Genomic DNA, 16545 nt, shown 5'->3' with positions numbered 1-16545 from the left:
AAAAGGCTGGCTGCCGTCTCCAGAGAGAGAGAGAGGCTGCTTCAAAGCTGCTGAGGAGGGAACGCTCTGAGCAAACTAATTTGGCCGTACAGCCTCCGATCTTTACAGAAACAAAGCATAAATAGTGAAGAGTTGTTTTTAACTGTCTGGTGACAAATGCTGCTTCCTTCCTCTTAGGCTAATCTCTCAAGATTTGATTTCCAAATTTAGAAAAAGTCATACATGCATTCATGACCTCTAGGCTCGGCTACTGAAACACACTTTAGTCTGGCATCAGTAAGGGAAACAGCAGGAGACTCAACAACAACAATAACTCAAGACCAATGCCTACATGGATAGAGCTTTTAACACTGCAGCAACAATTAATATAACTTAGGGTAGGGTATATATATAATATACAGGTAGATCACTTTGACTTGGTCATTGTAAAAGTAGCATGCAAGCCAAAAAAGTGTGGATACCCCTGAACATTTTTCTCCTTGCTTAAAATTAAATAGTAAAAAACATCTTGATAGCAGTGGTATCATGGACGGAGATGCCACTGAACTCATTCAGCAACCTCTTGACCAGAACTGAGTTAATAGAAATACCACAAAGTACAATATTCTACAAAGGTTTTAGTAAAAACAGAATCAGACCGACTCTACATTTGGGTTTTTACCTCTCAAAATGGAATCTGGCTACAAAATACTACTGATTGTGGTAATCAGTAGTATTTTACAGGATACAGTGTACACACAGTTCAGCCTTTGGATATTTTAATTAGCCTGTCCATCATCAAGTGTTTCCATTGTGCACATTATAGAATTCATAAAAGATTTAGATATTTCCTCCATATGGTGTCGTACACTCATGTAACTCCCCGGGGAAACGAGTCCCTGACACCAAGGTATGTTACACATTAGTGCAAAGCTAACTCACTCCTGATGGCTGTTTTATGTTTTATGTGTAGTATAACCGTTAGCCCTCTAGATGAAGGCAAAGGATCGTGTATGAAACTGAGTGACAGGGCTCAGACTCTGTCAGGCAGGTCACCATGTGGTGCGTAGCTGATGGAAACGGCAAAAAACGAATTACTCACTCGAGCTTCTCCGGTGAAGTGTTTTTTGGTGAATCTCCGTCTCAGTCTCTTCTCCTTTCCTGTCCATTCCCAGGTGCCCTAGCCGTCCTGATCCCGGAGCTGGACCTCGTCATCTCATTGGTCGGCTCGATCAGCAGCAGTTTCCTGGCGCTGATTTTCCCGCCCCTCCTCCAGCTGTTAGCGTACCACACGGAGGGCCTGTCGCCGCTGGTGACCATCAAGAACGTCATCATCAGCCTGATCGGACTCATCGGCTTCGTCACGGGAACCTACATCGCCATCGTGGAAATCGTTGCACGTAACGCACAAAAACACGAAGAGACGTTCTCCTCCTACATGGTCCAGTGATGGGAGGGAAGTGACTTTTGGCAGGTGGACGTGTCCCACTACGCCCATTGTGAAACCATTTTAGGGCACATTTCATTATTTTATCTTTAATTTGCTGCTGTTGGACACCGTGGACATTTTTAGAAAGAATCAGCGCCACAGTAACGCCGTACGAAGCCGTCTGCTGTGTTTTGTTACAGTCACGTTTTATCCAGTCTATCCATTTAGTGCAATCTAACAAGGACATATTTAATTGAAAATAACTGAATAATTCCTTCAGGTAGTAGATTAGAGTGTTTTTAGAGGTAATTTATCATTTTAACAGGCTAAGTATGTTCACGTGGTAAATGTTTCCGTCAGAAACTACCTCAATAACTCGCTTCAGTTTTAGACTCCGTCGCTAAACTTCATCCCAGACAACTTCTCACTCACAGCTTTGAGTAGTTTAACCACCTTTGTTTAGAAAAGGAAGAAACAGAACATTTGTTGCACTTTGATTTGCCTTATTGAGTGAGACAGCGCCAGGAGCTTTAGAAGAGAAGAAAACTTTAAATCAAGTACAAAACAACACATTTAGTTTTTATAGAACGGCAGGGTCGGGTATGAAAGGGGCTCTGGACTGAAACCAGTTCCAAATGATTAAGAAATTGTGCTTCTCAGTTTCTCTTATCGAATCTGTCCGTCCTTCACGTATAGTTGGCTGAGAATGATCCCAATCACAGCTGACGCATGATGGTGTCGCCAGTATCGTCAACAATTCACGATCCACAGTGTTCACAGGGCAATCGAGACAAAGTTGCCTCGACTACAGCTGTGATTGCTCATAACTTAAAAGTTAAGTTAAGGAAATAATGAAATCAGCAATGAGTGTGGTCACTGGTATTTATTGCTGATCTGGGGTTCAACAGAACAACATGTCCAGTTTGACCAAGCACCAAGGCCAGATGGGGTCAAACTCATTTTAGTTCAGGGCTCATATACAGCCCGGTTTGATCTCAAGTTTCAGCTTTTTGGGAGGATAAACCATGACCTGGATCACTGAGAAACTTCTCAGACATGGTCCAACTGGAGCTGGAACCGTCTCACGTTATGTGGATTCGCTTCGTCAGCTTTAGCTAATGGTGACGACATGTCGTTCGTTAAAAATGAACACATCTGGATGTTTGTCTTTGAGTTGCTGGGACACGTTTGACGCCTCTTTTTCCTCCTTTGGTCGTCTTCAACTTGTCGACACTTTCATCCAAAAAATAGAAGAAGACGCACGTGGCAGTCAGACGATACCAGAGGAAACAAACTTAAATACAAAACAACAACAGTCACTCAAGATTAGAATTAAAAGTAGCCATGATTTACATTTGACAGATTTTGAAAACTTTGAGAACCAGGATTTGATAAGAGCCCAGACTGACGAGCACAATCGATGAGCTCCTGAACGGTACCCGACTCTAACACGCAGTAGATTTTCCAAAAACCAAAACATTAAACTCAGTTGCTGTTCTTGTAGGAGCTCTTCTGTGTAACACCTCGTCTTTTAAAAAAAACGTTTATTTTTTGATTCTGTTTTTTATTTTATTGTCTGTGTTTTTATGTTGATGATGTATTATACTGAATTAATGGTTTTAAATAAGAGTTTTTTATTTAAACAGCATGCATTTTTAAAAACAACTAACTTTAAAAGTTACGTTAAATCACAGAGATGCTCTGCTTGTTAGATAATGCAACATGTATGTAATATATATATATATATATATAAATATATATAATACATCTAGAGGTTTTAATCAACGAGCTGTGGCTGTTATCAGATTCATTAAATCCGACATGTACTGTAAGTTTACTGTAAAGCTTCCGTCCTGTCGTATGTCTTCAGTATTTATGTGGCAGTATAAAACAGACTTTAGTTTTGGAATCTATGGGCCTTATGTGTAAAGATTTAAAGTCGTTTCCTGTGTGTATATATAGAGATAAACACGTCTGTGGACTCAAGCCCATTTTTCTTCCACGCGGTTCGATCAATGTGCTAAAATGAGAGGAACGACTTGATTTGTGTTGTTGTAGGGCTGCAGATAATCAACCTTAAACCGTCGTTATTCAACTAATCAACTGTGTAGTTTAGCAGAAGTTCAGATTAAACGTGTCTGATCCTCAGATTAGACGGGCTGGAACCTTCACACCTTTATTTGCTCGGTGACTTTCAACGGATTGAAACCTGTTTTCATTTCAGCACTCTTTCATTTCTTTATAACTTTCTCAGAATAAATAACATTTAAAGGACAAATACGCGCGTGTGTGTGCCGTCACTTTTTTACGTCTGTTTTTAACATTGCCTCCTGTGTACGGCGGACCATGACCGTCAAAGTAAATAAGTAAATTAATAAATGAATATGACTTGAAATCCACCAAAATAGAATGATTAATGTATGTGTACATTAGTATTTTTGTTTTAAATAGCTTTATGTAACCTTTTCTATTTACTTTAGTCTTTAATTAGTCCATTTTTATAAACTATAACATCTCACTTCATTCTTTCACAGATGATTTTCAAATTTATCTGCCAATACAAACAGCAACGCCTCTGTACAGGCTGCCCTGTCCTCTTAGATGGTTTTGACGCCGCCATTGGCCCTCTAGCCTCCTACTGTCACTCTGTCTGAAGAAACCTCAGCATGGTTGTTGACTCCACCTTTAAATTTGACAGAAGCAGATTAGTTCAGTAGTCAAGACATCCTGCCTCCCCGCACATGATTTTGAGAGGATAATTCATGTTTTTATCACCTCTCATTTAGACTACTGTAACTCTCTGTACATGGAGCTGGACCAGTCATTAGTACGCCACCTGCAGGCTGTACAGAACACAGCAGCTCGTCTTTTAACTGGGAAAAGACACCGGTGCTGTCATCCCTACACTGGCTTCCAGTCCATTCTAGGATTCATTCTCAGTCTCAATGGCCGGCCACCATCTTCGTCGCCGCACTCCACCCAGAGCTCTGTGATCAACAGACCAGCTGCTCCTGGTCCTCCCTAGATCCAGGCTCAGATACAGGGGCCATAGAGCCTTTTTGATGGTGGCCCCCAGACTCTGGACCAGCTGAACCTTTTAAATCAAAGCTGCCCAGAGTTTGGAGCATTTTAAATCTTCTCGCTGGCCTTCAGTCCAAGTTGAGCAGGATATGTTGGATTTTATTTTGCTAACACAGTTTTATTTTAATGTTTTATTGCTTATTTTAACTCATATTTGTTTCATATTAACGAGGATTGTTGATTAATTTAAATTGTTCTGCTTGTACAGCACTTGTCCAGCCGTGAGGTGTCCTCCTTCTTAGCGCCGCCCTCCTCCCCAGGACACCACATCTAGTGCAAATATCTCAAATGCACACGTATATTGTTGGTTGTAACCAAAGCAGCTGTCATCAACTCTTGCTGTGATTTTATTTGAACCTTTTTCATCTGCAGAAACTAAATCCAAGCCAATCCGAGCGTCCCTGTGGCGCGAACGCTCCTCAGCATTCGCCACCCATGCGGCTCAGAGTAATCCTCCTTGCCGCCTAATTGATACAAATGAGAGTGAGGCAGATTGGATTAAGGAGGACAGAGGGGGAAAAAGGTCCGCCGGGGTTAATTTTCCTCAGTAAAACGCCGGCGTTGCACTTACGGTCAGCCAGAGATGGAATTTCATTAACCCAAGCGGGAGCAGGGAGTCTCTAATGTAGAGGGATGTGTTCAGACAACACCACCATGCATGTTAGATGAGCTGGTTAGTGATATAGACTGTGTGCATGCTTTCATTTAGCTTCTCAGAGATGAATATAGATGGTGGAGGTCACACTCGGATCTATTTCATTGTTGATCTGATCGTGTTCGTGGACTGCGTCAGTTTGAATTTAAACATCTTGGTTCATCTTCTGGAGAGAAAGATGGAGGAAAAAATCTGCTTTTCCTCTTTCTCCTTCTCTTCGTTTATTTTTTTCTAATTTTCCTCGTTTTTGTCCCCCCCCTCCTCCTCCTCCTAGCTTTTCTTCTTCTCCTCCTCTTCGTCCTCATTAATCAGTTTTGTATTTTTTTCCATCTATCTTATTTCTGTCTTGTTTTCCCTCCTAAAACTATTCCTCATCTTTCTCCTTCTGCTTGTCTGTCGTCTCCTTTTCCTCCTACCTCTATACATTTTTCTACCTCGTTTGTCTCCTCCTCCTCCTCCTCCTCCTCCTTCCTTCTTCTTGACTTTCTTCTCCCTGTCCTCTTTCCAGCCTTTTCCTTCTTATTTATCTTTTCCTCCTTCACAACTTTCTCCTTCTTGTCCTTCTCCTTCTCATTATTCACCTTCTACTCATTTTTGTCTTCTATTTCCTCTTCTCCTCCTCCTCCTCCTTCTAGCTTTTTCCTTCTTGTTTTCCTTATTCTCCTCCTCCAACTACTACTTTCCCTCATCGTTCTCCTTCTGCTTGTCTTTTGGTCTCCCTTTCCTCCTACTTCTTCTCCTTCTTCTCAACTTTCTTCTCATTTTCCTCCTTGTTTTTGTCCTTCTTGTTTTTCTTCTTCTCCTCGCTTTTCCTTTTCTTCCACTCCTTCTCATTCTTCATTTCCTCCTCCTACTCCTATTCATTTTTCCTCCCTCTTGTTTGTCTTCTCCTCTTCCTCCTCCTTCTTCCTTCTTCTTGACATTCTTCTCCTTGTTTTTATTCTTCTCATCCTTCTTCTCCTTCTCATTAATCACCTTCTACTCATTTTCATCTCCTTTCCTCATTATTCTCCTCCAACTACTCCTTTCCCTTGTTTTTCTCCTTGTTTTATTTCTTCTCCTTTTCCTCCTCCTTCTCCTACTTCTTTTAAATTTTCTCCTTCTTTTCTTTCTTCTCCTTTTCCTCGTTCTTCTTCTTCGTCTGTTCTATTTCCAGCAGATTTGATGCTCCACAGCATCAGAACTCCTTCATCAGTATATTTCTGTCGTGATCAGACTGATCAGGTCAAAGACATGATGTTCACCAACGGAGGAGTAAAGACCTGAGCTAACAGATGTTTTCACAGATTCTGAGGTTTATTTTATGGACATAAATCTTAATACCACACGACAAAATTTAAATCAAAATCCTGATTCCTCCATCCGAGCCCCCGGAAAACCTGCAGGAGTCTCGTTTTGCTGAAGTATTTTGAAGTTGGGGGGGAGGGAGCTGGTGGCTCAGGCTTCACTGAGAACAGGGAGATAAGGAGAGCTTCCCTGTGGACACTCGGCTTAAAGGATTCTCCACTTTTATTCCTCGTCTTTACAGAGACGTTTTCAATTTCAAAACTCGGGAGAGAGAGAGAGAGAGACGAGCCCAGGATGATGTGATTCTCTGTCGAAGAAGACAATCGTTTTCTTCAGAAGCGGCGGGTGGCGGCTTCGCCTTAAGCTCCACGGCCAGTTTTAATTGCATCAGCCTGATGTGGAAGAGTTTCAGAACGCTGCAAGATAATCAGTGTTCAAAATTAAATTATATGTATGTATATATATATATATATATATATATATATAAATATATATAAACATTTCTGGAATATGTAAAGGTGTTACATGCAATTTTGTTGCATCTGCAGCTTGTTGTTGTTCTGGTACATCTTCAAGTCCAGGTGTGAACACACAGATCTGGTCTCGGTCCACATGTGGAGGTGGTCTGGGACACATGTGACCTCCTTCCTTTGGTAGTGTGAACACACAATGAGTCCTGGGTCACATTAAAGACCACCTACTCAACAGGCTTTGAGTTTGGACATCAGTAAATAAATAATAACTTTACAGCTTGTTCAAAAATACGAATCGTCTCAGCAAGTCATGACGCACCACACAACGAACAGCTGTTCAATTGTTTGGTTTCTCTCCATGATGTTCCTTTAACAAGTTGTAGTTTTGGAGCATAGACTATACAGTAGATCAGATCCGAGCAGCTGATATTTAACCACGTGACCATTAAGTTGAAATTAAAAACAGTCCCTGGGAGACAAATATAAAGTCTGCATCTATAACTCTTTTTCATAACCCTTTTTTTATCTGCCGTCCACTCTGAATCTCACCTGTCAGCACCGCTGTGATCTTTATCTCCGTGACCTTCCTGCTTCTACCGGGCTGGGTGATGACGGACGCCGTTCTCACACCTGACTTTTGTTCTGTTTCTTCACTTGTTCGTTGATCGCGGTGCTTTTTTTAAACTGTGAGACTGTGAGACACTCTCTGTCGTCAGGTTGGTCTCAGTCGGGTTTGTAAACACAGATAATATTCTCGGTTTTCATCTAAAAGCGTCACGTTTATTCTAACGCCATATTACGTTATAGGACTAAACCAATTGTGATCCACAACTGGACGTCAACTGGAATGGCCCCTACATTTGAGAAGATGTTTTCGTCCTTACCTAAATTTACTTTCCATGAGTTTGCATCAACCTGCAACACGCCTGGGATCATTCTTGACATTTCAGACCCTTGAAGGGGATCAGCCACTAAGTCACTCAGCTGATCGGGAGGTTTGTCGGCGAGTTCAGACATGATTCGAGAGAGTTGTGAGTCCTTCACTTCCCATCGTGGAGGGCTCTCCAGCTGCATGTTAATGGTCTGACCTTACAAAAGGATCCGCTCATACATTCAGTCGGTTGCTCAACAACTCCTGATGTTTGTGCTCGCAACTCTGACCTTAAAACAAACCACTGATGTAGCAAAGAACCAACTGAAAAAAGCTTTACCTGACTTTCTGTTTAAATCTGCTCATTACCGCGACTCTTTTTCAGGAAACTGCACTTTAGACAAACCTGTTTAAATTAATAATACTTTCCTAAAGAGTTGCTGTGTAGTTGGTTGCAACAAAAGATCCTAAAAGGCTTTTGTCTTTGAACGCATCTAGACAAGACTAGGCATCAAGACAAACCATTTTTATTTACATGAACTGGAAGCCAGACTAACATTCCTGGTCTGGTCTGGAGTCTCTCTGAGTCTGCTCCTGCAAAGACCTGCCAGGCCAATCGGATCATTTGATTTACATGGTTCTGATTGGTTGGAGGGCAGTAATGCCTTAGTAGAGTCTACAAACCATCACCTGTGTCTGGACAAACAAGTGCACGTGAAGCACCACAAAGGCAACGTAAATAACACTCCATACCAGCAGGTGGCAGTAGTCTGTATTTATTTATTTAATTCAAAAGGGGAAATAGGTAAAGCTTATATTGGCTAGGAGGCTAGGAAGCTAGGAGGAGCTACTTTTAACTAGGGAGCAAGGAAGAGAAACTATTTGCTGCAAGGCTACAAAGCTAGGAGGAGCTAACTTAAAGCTGGGAGGCTAGAAAGAAAGAGCTACTTTTAGCTGGGAGGCTAGAAAGCTAGGTAGAGCTACTATTTGCTGCAAGGCTACAAAGCTAGGAGGAGCTAACTTATAGCTGGGAGGCTAGAAAGCTAGGAAGAGCTACTATTAGCTAGGGGGCTAGAAAGCTAGGAAGAGCAACTTTTAGCTGGGAGGCTAGAAAGCTAGGTAGAGCTACTTTTAGCTGGGAGGCTAGAAAGCTAGGTAGAGCAACTTTTAGCTGGGAGGCTAGAAAGGAAGAGCTACTATTAGCTAGGGGGCTAGAAAGCTAGGAAGAGCTACTTTTAGCTGGGAGGCTAGGAAGGAAGAGCTATTATTAGCCGGGAGCCTAGAAAGCTAGGAAGAGCTACTATTAGCCGGGAGCCTAGAAAGCTAGGTAGAGCTACTTTTAGCTGGGAGGCTAGAAAGCTAGGTAGCTCTACTATTAGCTAGGGGGCTAGAAAGCTAGGAAGAGCTGCTTTCAGCTGCAAGGCTACAAAACTAGGAGGTGCTAACTTTTAGCTGAGAGGCTAGAAAGCCAGGTAGAGCTGCATTTAGCTAAGACATCTTCAAGAAAGTCTACATGTCGAGTTGCTTCTGTTTCACCTTAGTTTATTTGGTTGTACCGTGACCTGGATGACTGAGAACCTTCACAAATGTGAGTTGTATGTTTTTCCCCCTTTAAAGCCAAAGTACTTCTCGTTATGTTGTTAGATTGTTGCTAGTTTTGTAGTTTTTTCCAAGGAAATAAAACAAAGCAAATTCAGCAAACCTCTGAGCCCGAAAAATAAATCAACGCTGACCCCCAAAACGAGTTCAAATGTCCAAACAAACCCATTTCTGGTCTCTAAAGCTAAATTATCCACTTGTTCCAACCATACAGGGATTGTTTTCACAGAACTCTGTTTAAATTATTCCACCGGTTCATCGTCCCATGATGAACCAAACAAACACCGCCTTTCCCTCCAGTATCAGCACCTTCACCTGTCTCCAGCCTTGTTTCCTCTCTGTCTTTGTGTCGGTACTTTATCTTTCTGTTCTTTGCCTCCTCTGATCCTGATGGTGGTTTTGACCTTGCCTGTTTTTTTTTTTTTTTTTTTATTGGATTTTGCCTCAGCTGCTTCTTTTTGTACTTTCTTTGCCTTTGTAGATTTTTTTTTAGATAACCTTGTTATTTCCTAAGTACAGACTCTTTATTTATTTACATCTTTCTTTTGCACAATTGGTCCTTTTTTTACAATCTGAAGCAAGAATTTCACCTGAAACAAATATAAGAGCCTTTTATTTTTATTTTACTGCTGTGAAATCAGGCATTTTCTGAACTTGTTTAGACGCAGAAAGAGAAACTGCTCGGATGATTAATAGTTGTTTATGCGGGAGAAATGGAAAAGAGATGAAAGTGGGAGGAAAACTGATGAGATGAATGAACAGAAAAAGAGACGAGATGATGAGACGTGCGCTTCCTCTTCCCCGTTTTCAATTTTCCTCTCAAGACACATGAATAAATGAATTTCCGCATGAGTCTTTCAATCCATCGTGTGATTTCACTTCGCCTTGAATCTCATATCACCTGAGTTGAAACCCTCCCCGACTTTCTGCCCCTCGATGTTTTCAATCTTCCTCTCTGTTCCATCTTCATCCCTCCTGCCCTCTCACCTCTAAAACACCTCCACATTAATGAAGGCAAAACATAATGGCAGAAAACATAGAAGAAGGAGGAGGGGGAGGAGGATGACAATGGTGATGACAAAGAGGAGGACATAGAACAGGGAGAAGACAAAGGAGTAAGCTAAGTACATGGAAGAATAAGAAGAACGAGGAGGGCATAGAATGACGAGAAGAAAGAGGAGGAGGCCGAAAACAGAAGAAGAAGGAGGAGTACTAGAAGGAGAAGAAGTAGGATGAGGAGGAGAAGGAAGATACAGAGAACAGAAGAAGACTAGACGAAGGAAGAGGACAAGGAGAAGACGAAGGAGTGGGCTAAGAACATGGAAGAACAAAGAGGAGGACAAGAAGGAGAGGAAGGAGGAGGACGCGGAGGACATAGAATGAGGAGAAGAAGGAAGAGGCGGAGAACATAGAAGAAGAAGAAGACTAGAAGGAGAATGAAAGAAAAAGAAGAAATGTGAGGACAAGGAGAAGAAGAAGGAGATAAGGATATAGAAGGAGAAGAAAGAGAGTGAGGACATAGAAGGAGAAGTAGAAGGAAAAAGAAGAAGGCCCAAAAACATACAAGATGAAGAAGATGATGATGAAAAAATAGGAGGACGTAGAAGGAGAAGAAGAAGAAGGAGTAGGCTAAGAACATGGAAGAAGAAAGAGGAGGACATGAAGGAGAGGAAGGAGGAGGACATAGAATGAGGAGAAGAAGGAAGAGGAGGCTGAAAACATAAAAGAAGGAGGAGGACAATAAAGAGAATAAGTAGGATGAGGAGGGGTACATAGAAAGAGGAGAAGAAGAAGGAGGGCGACAAGAAAGAAAGGAAGAAGAAGAGGATGAGGAGGGGGAAATAGAACAAGGACAAGAAGAAGGAGGAAGAAGGGGACAAGAAAGAGAAGACGTAGTATGAAGACTAGTGGTTAGAGGAGCTGATTTTGGTGCATAAGGTCACTGGTTTGAATCCCTTCTTTTTCCACAGCTGAAACACGTGCTTGAAAACGACGGTGACCAAGGAGCGCTTCGTACCACGTAAACTATTTTAAATTCTTCACCAGGAGGAAGAAGCCAGAGATCGTCTTTGAATCGACGCGTCGTCGTATCGGCTGAACACTGAGACGTCGAGCTCTGGTTTAAGAGACTAAATCTAAATCACCTTTCTTCGTGTCTGTCTGTGATCTCAAACCTCTCGTCTGGCTGACAGCTGTCTGGTTTCTCCTCAGTTCACACGGCATCCATCCCTTTTTTACCTACACCTTTTTTAGTCTGAGGCCGGTTGCCGCGGTTACGGGAAGATCTGACAGGAGGCTCAAGCGAGATGTCGCCGGGGGCAACACCGCCGGCCGTCCACACGTCTCACCTAGAAGGGGAGGAGAGGGGGGAAAGAAATCAAAAGAGAGAGGGAGAGAGGGAGAGAGACTTTGATGTCACTGCTTCTTGATTGGAACAGCTATAGCTACTGTTAGCTAGGAGGCTAGTAAGCTAGGAACGGCTACTTTGAGTTTATTAGCTGGGAGGCTAGGAAGAGCTACTGTTAGCTAGGAGGCTAGTAAGCTAGGAACGGCTACTTTTAGTTTATTAGTTGGGAGGCTAGGAAGCTAAGAAGAGACACTAGCTGGAAGGCTAGGAAGTATACTATTAAATAGGAGGCTAGGAAGCTAGGAGGAGCTACTATTAGTTTATTAGTTGGGAAGTTAGGAAGCTATGAAGGGCTACTATTAGCTGGGAGGCTAGGAAGCTAGGATGAGCTACTACTAGCTAGGAGGCTAGTAAGCTAGGATTGGCTACTATTAGCTGGGAGCCTAGGAAGCTAGGAAGAGCCACTATTAGCTAGGGGGCTAGTAAGCTAGGAACGGCTACTTTTAGTTTATTAGTTGGGAGGCTAGGAAGCTAAGAAGAGCTATTATCTGCTGGGGGGCTAGGAATCACTACTATATTAAATAGGAGGCTAGGACGCTAGGAGGAGCTACTATTAGTTTATTAGCTGGGAAGTTAGGAAGCTATGAAGGGCTACTATTAGCTGGGAGGCTAGGAAGCTAGGAGGAGCTACTATTAGCTGGGAGGCTAGGAAGCTAAGAAGAGCTATTATCTGCTGGGGGGCTAGGAAATACTACTATTAAATAGGAGGCTAGGAAGCTAAGAAGACCTACTATTAGCTAGGAGGCTAGTAAGCTAGGAACGGCTACTTTTAGTTTATTAGTTGGGAGGCTAGGAGGTGCAACTATTAGAGTTACTGTTAGTTTGGAGGCTAGGAAGCTAGGAGGAGCAACAAACTGTCGTGTATATACCTGGTCAGACTGTGTTGAAGATAAAGTCAAACAACATTTACAGAACAGAGAAGTGAGGAGGAGGAGGAGGAGGAAGAATAATACTACATTAAATGACACAACATTAAAAACTGTGTATAAAGTAAAAAAATATATCTTTTTAATCTTTTCCTCCTTCATCTGCTCCTCCTGCTCTTCTACCTTCTCCTCTCCCATCTGCCTCTTCTTTTCCTGCTCCTTTTTCTTCTTCTCCTCTTCCTCCTCCCCTTCCCTTTTCTTCTTCCCCTTCTTCCTCTTCTTCTTCTTCTCCTCTTCCTTCTCCTTCTTCTCCATGTTCTTATCCTTCTCTTCCTCCTCTTTTCATGTGAACAAATATATCCGATCAGATCATTTCATTCAGTCGCCATGGAAACAGTTCATCTCTGATCAGAACGATTGATCAGGTGGAAGATAATATCGTCAGTGTAAGCATAGACAGTGTATTTAACTTTTCAGTTTCCAAATCTTCCAGATTAAGAATATTTTCAGCATTTTTCAGAATAAAACCTCAAATTATTATTTATTTTTTAATTTTTTTAGGGCAGTGACATAAAGGGAGGCCGGAGGCGTCTCACAGTGAACGTTCTTTTATTAAGACATGTTTTGTCTTTTGTCTCATCAACATTACAGACATTCAGAGGAAACATTCTCCACGGCGATGTGCAAAACAGCGTAAGAAAAGAAAAACGGGTACATTCTCATTTTTACTGTTGGCTGCCACGGCGACTTCCAGCCACAGACACATTTATTATATTATATTTTTTTTCTTCCAACACACACAAACAACAACAAGCTTAGTTCATTGCATTGATTTTTATCACTAAAGATAAAATAAATAAGTCTTCCGATGTACACAGGTAAAAGGCTGATATTAATATTTTTAAATCCTCAGTGGGCCAATTATATTTGCCGCTATCCTCAGTGAGCTTCACCTGAAGTTCACTAAACAGTGGTAGCTCCTAAGAATGTAAATCCATACCTATGCGCAGTGGGAGGGGAGTTTTTTACTGCATCGGCTCATTCTCTTATTCATAACTTACTACTTTTACAAACCTCAGAATGTACATGTCCTAAAAGCTAAATGCAACTTAATACTTATTTGCTTCTTTTGCCAAAGAGTAAGAAAAGACACAAATCCGGAGTCTGTGTGGCAAACATGAGGCTGTAGCTAGTTAGCGTAGCCTAGCTTAGCACTGTAAACGAGGGAAACAGATAAACTGTTTCTCCACTGTTCCTGGTACCTTTAAATGGCTTCGTGTTGATCGTGTTCACAAGAAAACGACAATATGAACAGTCAGTGGCGGTGGATGGTCGGTTAATGTATTCTTATTTGGGCATATTTTTTTTTTTTAACAAGTCTGATGAAAATCCTCCTTTTTTCATTAGCAAGCTAGCTAATAATTAGCCTTCTTCGAAATGCCAACACTTGCCTAGCAGCTGTGCTCTCGTAACTTGTTGCTTTTAAACAAATTCTGGTACAAAAAAAAAAAAATGGAAAAAATAAGGCCAAGAAATACAATTTTAGAAAAAGCTTTCTTTGTAGTTGGTTCTTTTGTCCTCGGATTTAGCCAAACTAGGAGTTTCCTTCAGCTTCCAGCCTTTGTGTTAGTCAAAGCTAATCACAACTGCAATAAATGTATTTTCAAAAACGGCAAACTAATGCTTTTATTTAGCTCATCTTTTAAAGAAGCAATTTTACTTTTCTGGTAAATGCATTTAAGAAAATTGATATCACATAATTTAAATTAATTTCAATTTAGATTAGCTTAGCATAAAGACTGTAAAAACAAGGAGACAACAGTTTGGCTCTGTCCAGTCGACATTCCTATATCACCGCTAGCTTAAGGAGGTTAGCTGGAGGCAAGACGTAGATGTTGGATTTGTTGTTTTCAAGTAACACTTGTAGTTCTGTACATATTCAGATAAGAAAATCTCAGCTTTGCTTCCACCATTGTTAACAACAAGCCTACACAAACTGCTAGCTAGGGTTGGGTAACATATTCATGTGGATTGCCTCCAGCTAAGCTCCACCCACAAAAAATGTCACAGTGTTTACTAACAAAAAGAAGGGGTCTATGGAAAAAGAGTTAGTTGGTTTAGCCTGCTGAAACAAGGAGGGAACAGTTTGGCTTGGACCCTTTTACATCCTACGCCCCGACTACTTTAAGGAGGTTAGCTGGAGGCAAAACAATCGAGAACTGGAGGCAAGATGTAGCTGTTGTTAACTTTTTCAAGTAAAAGTCCTGTTCATATTCAGATAAAAAAAAAAAATATCTTGTGTTGTTTTCCACCATTGTATAAAATAAAGGCTTACGCAAACTGCTAGCCAGGGTTGACTAACATAAGGGATTGCCTCCAGCTAAGCCCCACCCACAAAGGGGTATAGAGAAACCAACAACATCTAAATCTGCCTCACAAACCAGTGTCTTCATTGGCCCATAAATAAGTCTTTTAGGGCTTAATGGATTTGAGCAATAGATTATTTTGCTAGTGACATTTTGGCACAAACAAAAATTTATCAGAAATATAAACCAGCCGCTGGAACCTGTTTCCAATTCAAGGGGAACTGAGGAAGAACTGGTTTTCGGAAACAAACAAACACTGTGAGCTCATTAAAATGGGTCTGAAGCACAGGCAGATTATCACAGCAGCAACACTCCGCTTGTCCATACATATACAACATTCATCTTCCACTTTCTGGGAGTGTGAAACACAGTGATGTGGTCAGAATACTGTTCAGAACAGCTGCAACTTAATTAATCATTTTCATGTGTCTGTTTCTGTTTTGTAAAGTAAATGCATCGCTGCTGGGAGGGTGTGATGTGAGAATTAAGCACAGTGGGGTTTTTTTGTTTTTTTTTGGTGTTGGGGGACTCAAGCTGTTTCAATGCATGTGGAATGAACATGGACACAGTATTGCTTCTGAATGGGATGTTTTCATCTTTTGTTATTTTCCCCAAACGTGGACACGTCTGGTCCATGAGTGTTGAGGACGTTGTCTCGTGAGCGGATCAGTGCAGGATGTGGCAGAGGTTGGAGAATCCTCCCCCTCCTGAGCTGTTCCTGTGACGGGTAGAAGAAGCTGACGAGGTGAGACGAGGTGTTGCAAAAACGCTGTTTCCACCAGAGAAGAAGAACTCCGGATGTTGAAGGAGTCTGTTTTTCTAGTCACAGTCGTGAGTTGTTGGCACTAAAAAGTCAAGTCCTGAGTCCTGAACTCTGATTTTTGAACAAGTCAAATGTGTTTTTAACGGAGGTCTAAGTAGACAATGAGATTATAGGTTTATATTAGAGACTGATTGTTTTGTATTTTTGGTCCTAAAACAAAGAAAACAAACAGGTATGGGTGAGATGATTCTTTACAATTCAGGAGGTCCAATTACTTCCCAGGAGTTCATTAGACAGGAGGCAAATAGCATTCACATTAAAAGGGAATCTATGCTTGTACCTTAAGCATTGCATAAGGTTTGAACCTAACCCTGGACATAGTGAGGTGTGGCGCCGAAGACTGGAGCTCATTACCAGAGACTTATTTTGCAATTGGAGTCACAACCTTTCATGCAAGGAGTGCAAGGTGTTTCCCTTCCTAATCAAAAAGCATAATGATATTTTAGTACAAGCACGCAGGAGCTTTCTGAGACACTGATCATTGCTGTTGCAAGATTATTATTTAATTAGCCATGTGCTAATTAGCTGTCTGCTTTGAGTGGCTACTAGCATATGCATGTTTTGCCAGAGCCTTTGGAGTTACCAGATATGTAGCAAGATTGACGTAGCAACGTGTGACACTCGGTGATGCCATGTTTTCCATTTGCAGCCAAGTTTTCATAAAAAGTATATTAGATACTGTCGTCAGTTTTTCAATCAAGTAATCAAG

The 16545-nt window shown here is 41.5% G+C and overlaps 1 protein-coding gene across 1 annotated transcript in view; it reads left to right on the top strand.

Moving 5' to 3' along the window:
* slc36a1 (solute carrier family 36 member 1) overlaps window positions 1-3686 on the top strand; it is a 36483-nt gene extending 32797 nt beyond the window's left edge. The window contains exon 12 of the mRNA XM_084549566.1: window positions 1155-3686. Coding sequence (XP_084405692.1) covers window positions 1155-1429 — 275 coding nt within the window. The 3' untranslated portion in view covers window positions 1430-3686. The remainder of the gene's footprint in view (window positions 1-1154) is intronic.
* Window positions 3687-16545: the final 12859 nt, after the last annotated feature.

The sequence above is a fragment of the Chelon labrosus genome, assembly GCF_963514085.1.
Source record: "Chelon labrosus genome assembly, chromosome: 8".
Lineage (NCBI taxonomy): Eukaryota > Metazoa > Chordata > Actinopteri > Mugiliformes > Mugilidae > Chelon > Chelon labrosus.
The sequence above is the reverse complement of the archived record's forward strand: the minus strand, read 5'-3'. Positions and strand labels throughout refer to the sequence as shown.